The sequence below is a fragment of the Zingiber officinale genome, chromosome 4A, assembly GCF_018446385.1.
Source record: "Zingiber officinale cultivar Zhangliang chromosome 4A, Zo_v1.1, whole genome shotgun sequence".
Classification (NCBI taxonomy): domain Eukaryota; kingdom Viridiplantae; phylum Streptophyta; class Magnoliopsida; order Zingiberales; family Zingiberaceae; genus Zingiber; species Zingiber officinale.
Genome location: NC_055992.1, coordinates 118,587,333 through 118,596,812, shown reverse-complemented (window position 1 = coordinate 118,596,812; position 9,480 = coordinate 118,587,333). Strand labels below are relative to the sequence as shown.

General features: G+C 42.7%; 2 protein-coding genes across 3 annotated transcripts in view; one reads left to right on the top strand and one right to left on the bottom strand.

Annotated features, from left to right (window-relative positions):
- Positions 1-4,239, top strand: part of LOC121970753 (D-3-phosphoglycerate dehydrogenase 3, chloroplastic-like) — a 4,698-nt gene extending 459 nt beyond the window's left edge. Inside the window, exons 1-5 of the mRNA XM_042521663.1 lie at positions 1-205; positions 2,117-2,493; positions 2,834-2,944; positions 3,195-3,290; positions 3,369-4,239. The exon at positions 1-205 is cut by the window's left edge and continues 459 nt beyond it. Coding sequence (XP_042377597.1) covers positions 1-205; positions 2,117-2,493; positions 2,834-2,944; positions 3,195-3,290; positions 3,369-4,040 — 1,461 coding nt within the window. The 3' untranslated portion in view covers positions 4,041-4,239. The remainder of the gene's footprint in view (positions 206-2,116; positions 2,494-2,833; positions 2,945-3,194; positions 3,291-3,368) is intronic.
- Positions 4,240-5,019: 780 nt separating this feature from the next.
- LOC121970752 (probable xyloglucan glycosyltransferase 5) lies at positions 5,020-7,929 on the bottom strand. Of its 2 annotated transcripts, none has more exons than XM_042521661.1 (5): positions 6,994-7,929; positions 6,607-6,915; positions 6,250-6,534; positions 6,075-6,188; positions 5,020-6,007 (listed from the first exon to the last, which is right to left on the bottom strand). In XM_042521661.1, the coding sequence occupies exons 1-5, from the start codon at positions 7,714-7,716 to the stop codon at positions 5,378-5,380; spliced, it is 2,061 nt and encodes a 686-aa protein (XP_042377595.1). In that variant the 5' UTR covers positions 7,717-7,929; the 3' UTR covers positions 5,020-5,377. The 2 variants fall into 2 exon arrangements, with proteins under 2 accessions (XP_042377595.1, XP_042377596.1); XM_042521662.1 differs by having other exon boundaries at positions 6,105-6,188.
- Between the last annotated feature and the right edge of the window lie 1,551 nt (positions 7,930-9,480).

The following is a 9,480-nucleotide window of genomic DNA, read 5'->3' as shown; positions in this document are numbered from 1 at the left end:
TTCGAGGCGTCGAAGGGGCGACTCAAAGTGGTCGGCAGGGCTGGGGTGGGCATCGACAATGTGGATCTCCAAGCTGCCACGGAGAGCGGGTGCCTCGTCGTCAATGCGCCAACTGCGAACACTGTCGCAGCAGCTGAGCACGGGATCGCGCTGCTCACTGCCATGGCAAGAAACGTCGCGCAGGCTGACGCCTCGATGAAGGCTGGTAAGTGACCCGACTTTGTTGTTCATTACCTGCATTTTGCCTAGATCTGCAAGAAAAAGAACGAGATTGATCTTTAACACGGGGGTGGATAAGAAATACTTCAGATCCTTATTGCATAATTTCTTGTTTGTATTAAGAAGTATGATTATGGATTTGCTGATTTTTTTTTTTTTCTAATTTATTCTCAAATTACCGAATCATGGTTTTGGTTTTAAAGCCCCTGCTTGAACCACATAAGCGGCAGTTTCAAGGGAACCACATATGATATATGGAGTCTATATATGCAGTTAAAAATCCTTTTTTGGTTCATCTAGACAAATTTATACAAAATTAAATTGTCTCAAAAGCCTAAGCTACCTTATTTAATAGTTTGTCACTTATAAATGTTAACTTAAATTGATTTACAAGTCATAATACTTCGATTTATTATAAATATTTTTAATATTTCATACTGATTGCATATGCCTCCCCTGTTTCCCACATACTGCATTTGCTCTAGGGAGCGTGTTGACCACATACTATTTGCATACACTTAAAAAACCTTGTGAATGTCAGGTCAAGGTGGGAATTTAAGCGAGTTTTAGACTCCCAGTTTAATGAGGTCTACTTCTCTGTTGAACTTTGTTGGTCTTTGCGACCTAATTCATATTTAACTTTCAAAACTTCAGATTGATCCTAGAATATGAACACTAAAAGAACAAAGTAAAGAACTATTTTATCTTTCACACAAAGATGATTATTGATTATTAAGGTAGAATACTGAGCATCTCTTCATAAAATTGGTCCTATGCTAATGCTTGTTAACTTGATAACTTTGGTGATAACTTTGAGATATTTTTATAAATTACTCACAGCGCAAGGTTGAAATGAGTAAATGTTTGTTCTTTGATGTGTTATGTATTTCATGAATTTTGTGGAACCCCTTTCAAAAGGTCTCCTATCTCTTCAAACCTGTGGATTAAAATTGTGACATTTGTGACAATAACAACAAGCTGGGTTAGTCTCAACTGTTTGTGGTTGACTATGTAATGCAACATTCATAATGGCCTAGAGTTTTGATGCATATGAGACGATTCATATTGCTCGAGGTATGATTTCTAACTACTGAGACAATGACATTGTACACCACAAAAAATCATTGTTTTAAAAGTGGTCGCACCTTGGTTTTGATGTGGGACCACTTGACAGAGTAGCGATAATGTAAATTTGGAATTAAATTTTAGAAGTTATAGGCTGTAAAAGTTTACTTTGGTGATCCTTTTATTTAGGAGAATAAGGTAATTAAGGTAGTTTTTAATTTGGTAATTATCTTGTTCAGAGAATAGAGGATTTATTTTAGGTTTGATTGAGTTCAGCAGTCCAGGCACACAATGATTTATTTTCTAGAATATTGTTAGTTTATTTCCTTTTTTTTTTTAAGCTTTGGGTTTGATTTTTAGTGTTGCATCATAGTGTCTGCAAGAGCTACGCAACTAGTTTAAGAACCATATGTTGTGTTAATTACATTTTTACATAAGTGGTTCATGAATAATCTCCCCAGTTTCAAATAAGTGCCTTTGCCCTTGTTTGCCTACTCATTTTACTCAATGAGGTAGTTGGACGAAGTATGATGCATGAGGTATTCTAGGAACATTTGAATTAGGGCGATGGTTGGGATATAATAAACTCCATTAGGAAAGAAAAATGTCAGGTACTATTAAAACCGACATGTTTCCTGTTATATTAGAGATTCTCCACATATTCTAAGTATTATGTATTTTGCAACTTGTTGAGCTGAACCAATGAATTTTGTTTAATACTTGTATATATCTCTGGTGTTTTCTATTGACCCATCAAGTTTATCACCTTTAATTGCATTTACACTAGTAATATAAGTTTACCTTTAATTGCGGCCAAGTGTGTCATATTCAGGCAAATGGCAGCGCAACAAATATGTTGGTGTCTCTTTGGTAGGGAAGACACTGGCAGTTATGGGATTTGGAAAAGTCGGTTCAGAAGTTGCCAGACGTGCAAGAGGACTTGGAATGCATGTAATTGCTCATGATCCTTATGCACCTGCTGATAGAGCCCGAGCCATTGGAGTGGACCTTGTATCGTTTGATGAAGCCATCTCTACTGCTGACTTCATATCTCTTCACATGCCATTGACTCCAACAACTGCAAAGATTTTCAATGATGAAACATTTGCAAAGTTAAAAAAAGGAGTGAGGATAATTAATGTTGCCAGGGGTGGGGTTATCGATGAAGATGCCTTGGTCCGAGCACTTGATAATGGCACAGTTGCTCAGGTATGTTTCTGCTGACATCTCTCAGCTTCCAATTTATGTATCCTCATCTAAATGACAACATAGCACTTAGTTCCCAGATATTACATTATTAGTTCCTCATAATCCTGAATCGAAAAAAACATAATCAACCTGCAGTTTTGATGCGTTTGCTGCTTTAGATTTGTGTTGATAAAATTGGAAGTAATTGGTGTATGGAGGTAAAATGTCCGGTGGATCAAACTATCATGCATGTCCTTTATTTGCTTTATGTTTTCAAGACTCTTCTAATGGATCATAGATGATGCTGATTTTGTTGAAACTTGGAAACTACTATCGGCTCTGCTAATTGTAACTGAAACAGGCTGCGCTTGATGTATTCACTGTTGAGCCTCCACCAAAAGACAGCAAGTTGGTGATTCATGAAAATGTTATTGTCACTCCTCACCTTGGAGCTAGCACTGTGGAAGCTCAGGTATGTGTTCTGAACTCAAGCTCCAATGTGTAGATAAAAAACAACTTTCACTGCATCAGTCGCCGTAGTATTTTCCAGTCTATATTTGTAGCAGAAGCATTTTGTATAATCTCCTCTTCAGAAGTTTACTTGTATAAGATACAAGTAGCAAAGATTCATAAGAAGATCAGTTGATAAATTTTAGTTGATATTTCAAAAATATTGTCTTTTGACTTATGGCCATGATCATCTATGTGGGCAATATTCTTAGGAAGGTGTAGCTGTAGAAATAGCAGAGGCTGTTATTGGGGCATTGAAAGGTGAACTAGCTGCAACTGCTGTGAATGCTCCCATGGTTCCTGCTGAGGTGATTATTTGTAATAGATCTCCATAATTTCTCCATTTTGCATTGCAAGCGGACTTGAGACATTGTTCTTTATCACAGGTCCTTTCCGAGCTAGCCTCTTATGTTATCCTGGCTGAGAAACTCGGCAGGCTAGCTGTCCAATTAGTAGCTGGGGGAAGCGGTATCAAGGGTGTTAAAGTCGTCTACACATCTGCTCGAGATCCTGATGACTTGGACACAAGGATTCTTCGTGCTATGATCACTAAAGGGATCATTGAACCTATATCCAGTGTGTTTGTCAATATTGTCAATGCAGATTATACAGCGAAGCAAAGAGGTCTTCGCATCTGCGAAGAGAGGATTTTCCGTGACACCTCTCCAGAGATTCCTCTAGATTCAATTCAGATCCACCTATCTAATGTTGAGTCCAAATTTGCCAGTGCCTTGTCCGATGCTGGTGATATCACAGTGGAAGGAAGAGTGAAAGATGGCATACCCCGCCTCACCCTTGTTGGGTCTTTCAGTGTGGATGTGAGCCTGGAAGGGAATGTAATTCTGTGCAGGAACACCGATCAGCCCGGTAATATCGGTAGGGTGGGAAGAATTCTCGGGGAACAGAACGTGAATATTAGCTTTATGAGTGTAGGTAGGACTGCACCAAGGAAACAGGCTATAATGGCCATTGGCGTTGATGAGGAGCCCAACAAGGAAACTCTGAGGAAAATTGGAGAGACACCGACAATTGAAGAATTCGTTTTCTTGAAGCTATAGATGGCTGCCCACTTTAATATTTCCATTCGAGTAGCATCTATTGATATAATGATGCTAACTTTGGTGGAGTGGCCACCATGGTTGCCTGACATTAGTTAGTTTATATAATACTTTTCAGAATCTTCTGAGCTATTTTTTGGATACTTATGCTGTAAGTGACTTGCAACTTGGTTATGATGAGATTCTTGAAGAAGGCGTTTCATCCTTGAGAATATCTTTGCACGATCAGATTTGTATCTCTCGATATTTGCAGATATGGCCAGCGAAGAGGTGCATTAGCTCATTCATTCTTCTCTCCCAATATAAGTACAAGTTTACCTCAATTGAATCCTGAGAGTAAGGAGCTATGCCCTATTTGCCCAGTTGAGTATCAACAGGGAGGAATTTAAATCTCTTTGCAAGCCAATATCAGCTCCAGCTAGTCAGACAACAAAAGTTCTTCAAGCCAGACGACAACAAAAAATCTCGAATCAAAGCCCTTTGAAAGAAAGGGACAAGATCACAGTTTCCATATGACAAGATCCAGAAACCAACAGGAATACTGGAGAACCTTTCTCCATGGCAAAGTCCTCTACCTTTTACTTAGCAGACAAAACATGGGCACATTCATGGTCATCTCAATAAAATGCATGTGCTTATAGGGACATCCGTCATCCTCATCAACCATGGTGCATGCATTGCACAATCCTTCTCACTTCCTTTTCTCACCTCTGCATCTATAATGGTGAATCATTCTCAAGGAGGATGTGGTAGTTCTAGCTAAACTAGTTATGGAGTTGCCCATTTACTTGAACTCAAGACTCATAACCGGTGTTAGCAATCATAAAGTCAATTTGCGTCAATAAGTGTTGCAGTATCAATGATAAACTTTTTTCATACATTAATAGGAAATAGCAAGCCACAACAGATCAATGATAGTAGGCAGAGGTATGTTGGTTCTCTGACACCATCACATTTCTTAGATGTTTACATAGAGGAGTTATTGCACCATCAATATTTTCATTCAGTTTCCAACTCAACCAATTCTGATGTACATATTTTGTAAACACAACCCCTAGTATAATCCAATGTAAACACCAGCTCTCAACTCTCCCACTGTTAATAATGCTGGACAACTTTTTGTCCTCAAGATTTTGTGCAGACACTTGATTTGCTAGAATGCCCTTAAAGTAAACAAGCAAAACTAGGGATGAAAAAAAAAAAAAATCTTAAGTAGACTTTAGATATGCTTAACTTGTTTAAGTAGACACAACTATTGTTCCCTTTCAGTAGCCATCCATGACTTATAGTTTATATGCAGGAAGGTGGTTCCATTTATTGTGTTCTCTTTTTCAGGATCAGCTCATCTGCTCCCCAATTAGGTCCAGACCGACGAGGAGAAATGACACTCCTTGAAACAGCAGGAAATAGAAGTGAATGCCCTGCGCCGAGAGGAGACTTCTGAGTGCAGCTGTGAGTAGGAGAAGAGCAAGAGCTAATTGCTTTTTGTAAATTTTGTTCTTTTTTATAGGAGGCACTTCCTCTTGTTGTTCCTTCAATTTGGTGAGCTCTACGAGCTCACTATCTGAAACTCCTCTAAGGAGCTGCATAGGCTTTGCATCTCTTTCGGCTGCGGCCAAAAGATCAGATTCCGAAGATCGTCCTGCGTTCTTTGTCACAATCCACTCGTATGAACTTCCGAGTTGGAATAAGCCAACCACCATGGCATTGAACTTGGTCACTGACATTGTGTTCTCGAAGAGAAGGTAAGGTATGAGGAAAGGGATGGATCTCGGGGCTGGTAGAATATTTAGGAACGACACAATGACAGGTATGTAACAGATTATCCAGATTGGCAGCTCAGCCTCAGGTACAAACATCGATAGAGGAAGAATTATGCAAAACAATGTGAATGAATAAAATGAGAGGATGAGCTTTCTCAGGAGGAAGAAAAGAAGTATCAAGTTGGCCTTCTTCCATATCGATATCTGCAAGATCATTAGAATTCTATGGTAAATTCATTTGTGACATCAAAGCAAGATCAGCATAACAAACCTTGGATTTTAGGATGGCCGGAAGGCATACACGGAACAAGTGCATTGGACCGGAGTGCCATTGGTGCTGTTGTTTTCGGTAGGCTTTGTAAGATTCAGGCACTTCACACAACACCTATGGCACCACAAACATATAAGCCTTTTGCCACACAGTGAAGCAATTGCATTTGAACTACCTTGATGTCGCCGAGGAAGACAAACTTCCAGCCGTTGAGGTGAGCACGCACAGCAATGTCCATGTCTTCGACTGTCGTTCGCTCAAGCCAACCCCCTGATTCCTCCAATGCTCTGATCCTCCATACGCCGGCAGTCCCATTGAAACCAAAGAAGTTCAAGAAGGTGCCGTTGACCTGCTGTTCAACCTCAAAGTGAAAACAGAGGTTGATGTTCTGCAGCCGAGTCAGCAAGTTCTTGTTTGCAAAGCTCCATCGGGCCTGAACTAGCCCGACCTCAGGATTTCCCTAAACTGACAAGGGCCTGTGAGTGCACCGAACCAAGGAAGCCCAACCATGGCAATCTCGATGGATCATTACCTTCAAGTGTGGAATTGTCTTCTTGAGGAAATCAGGGTTGGGAGTGAAATCAGCATCAAAGATGGCAACAAATTCATAGTCCTTAACATAATCACAGCTCATGGCCGACTTCAAATTCCCAGCTTTGTAACCCGTCCTGATCGAGCGATGCTGGTAGACGATGTTCGTACCCCGCTGACTCCACTTGGACACCTCAGCGGAGATCAAGTGCTCGATCGGCTCATCGTCAGAGTCGTTTAGAACTTGAATCAGCAGACGATCTCTCGGCCAGTCGATACGGCAAGCAGCAGAAATGGACTGCTCATACACCTGCAACCACACAAAAGCACCATGAAACTGAAACTGAAAGCTGTGGAATTGATCCAACTGAGCGTCGATGATCGTCACCTCTCTTTCATTGCACATGGGAATCTGGACGAGCACCATGGGGTAGTCGCAGCTTGAGCCCTCTAAATCTTCTGTCTTGAATGGATCGCCATTGATGGTGGGCTTGATCTTCTTCAACTTGATGTAGAGGCAGCCGAGGCAGAGGACTAGGCGGTCGATCGACTGGACGACGAAGAGGACGATGCAGAATGCGCACAAGTTCTGGAGAGGGTAGGCGATATAGTCGGCCCGGAAGGAGAGCCAAGAGATGTAGGCGTCGCGCGTCCACCCGCGGGTCTCGCCGACGTCGGGTATGCGGAAATTAGGGTTCTTAAAGTGCCATCCCTGCAAGTAAGCGGCCATTTCGAGGGCGAGCATAGCGATGAGGAGCAAGGAGGTTCTGAGGAAGCGGAAGAGCAGCCTGCCGCCCTTGTCGCTCTTGGAGGAGCGGCCTCGGTTGCGGAGGAGTCTTTTCCTGACGGCGCCGAGCAGCGCCCAGACGCTGGCGGCCAGCCAGGCGACGCAACCCACGGCGCGGTGGGCCTTGAGGAGCACCACCCACGTGAACTGCTTCGCATTCTTCCCGCGGTCGCCCTTCTCCAGGAAGGCTGCTGCGCCGCCACCGCCGCGGTCGTCGAGCTCCACGACGGAGTAGTTCGGGTTCTGCGTCGTCACCACCACCGGCATGCCGCCGCCGCGGATCTCCTTCGCCCACCAGTCGCCAAGATCCAAGCTTGGAGCCATTTCTGCAATTCGAAACCACAACAAGATCCCAAAATGCTAACTTTCTTCGATTTCCAGCATCAAAATTTGATTTTTCTTGGCGGAGTTGGAGATCTCGAGCCGCCTCTGCCTGCCTTCTAATGCTCAACGAGACAGCATTGCTGGGAAGGTATCTGTCTGTAGTCCAAAGCTCCAAACTATGTGGCCACTATATAATAGTCCTGAACAAATCAAATCCTCAATGTTGAATCTGAAACCGAAGTAAAAAAACTTAACCCTAAAGAATGAACACAGAAACCTTCAGCTACTTCTCGTTCCTCTTTCCAGATGTCGAAATGTCACACCCCGAGGGAGTCCTGTCATAAGAAATTTCGGCAACATCTCCCCTATGCAGAAGACAATCTGAAATTTTCTACAATGCTCTCAAGACAACATATATATCGGCCAACACGGCCGGAACAATAACAATAAATAATAAGCAATATCCACGCAGTTTAATAATAAAACTAAACTAATACAACGATAAGGAAAAACCAAGTCAAAAAAAAAAAAAAAATCCTACTCAACTACACTCATAAAGCTCAAAACCGATATCCTACTCCACTACACCCATAAAACACAAATCACAATGATCTCACCTCTTCTGTCATCTAAGCAGGCATGTAACAAAACACATCCCAATAAAACTCATCGACAATAAAGAAAAACCATACAGTACCCAAGTGTCAAAACCAGAACAAGTCTACAACATCATTTATATACATCATCATAAGAAACAAAAGACTGTCCCCTCGGGGCGGTGCGATGGTTAAGACATGGGGTGTTGCCACATGAGGTCTTGAGGTCGAAACTCGGCGTGGCCGAGCATGACCTCCCCCATGTCTTGGCCATTTGCACTAATGGCTAGTAGTCACCCGTGATTTACCTCCTCCGTGTTAGCCTAGGGACAGGGTTGGCGGGGGCGCTGGGGGCGAGCGAATCGCCTTTTGCCACATAAGAAACAAAAGACTGAAACAACACATCCTCGCGACCTGCAGGGGACTAGCGACTGGAACTCCTCCGGACAACCTCAACCTGAAAATAGTAATAACCACGGGGTGAGTCAACTCATCAGCGGGTAATATTGACATGCATAGTAAGAAGATAACAACTAGCACTAATCATGCGTACAGTCTCCTGAAATGAGAATGATAAATGCAACTTAAATAAACAGGAGCAAACTGTACTAACCGGGACCTGGTAGGGATCACAAGGTCGTCAGACCGAGAGTATCATAAATCATGTATGCATGTCAATCATATGCATCCATCCAAATACAATAAATAAATGCAGCAAACACAAGCAATAAATACAACAATGCGTATAATGCCAATGACATGTCCTGGTCACCACTACTCTCCAGTCAGTCGTCTCACACACGATGGTGAGACCGAGTGGGTAGGGTTGTGACAACCGTGTACTCTGCCGTCACTACTCCTGATGAGTGACCGAGTGGACGGGATACTGTCAGAGTACACCTATCCTCCTACCCCAAATAATAAGTGGGGGAGCGCAATGCTCTCATCTTCCTGAGACAATCCAGAGGAGGGATCCCTGACGTGCTACCACGCTGCGACACGCTACCCATGAGTGGACTAGTGGAGCACTGACAGAGCAAACTGCCACACACCCTGCCTGATATACCACTAATCCATAAGTGGTTGTGTGTGCAGATCCATGTAACTGGCGATGTGCTCAACAATAATGGAGCCGACTATCACACAACATGCAATCATGCAAGATGAT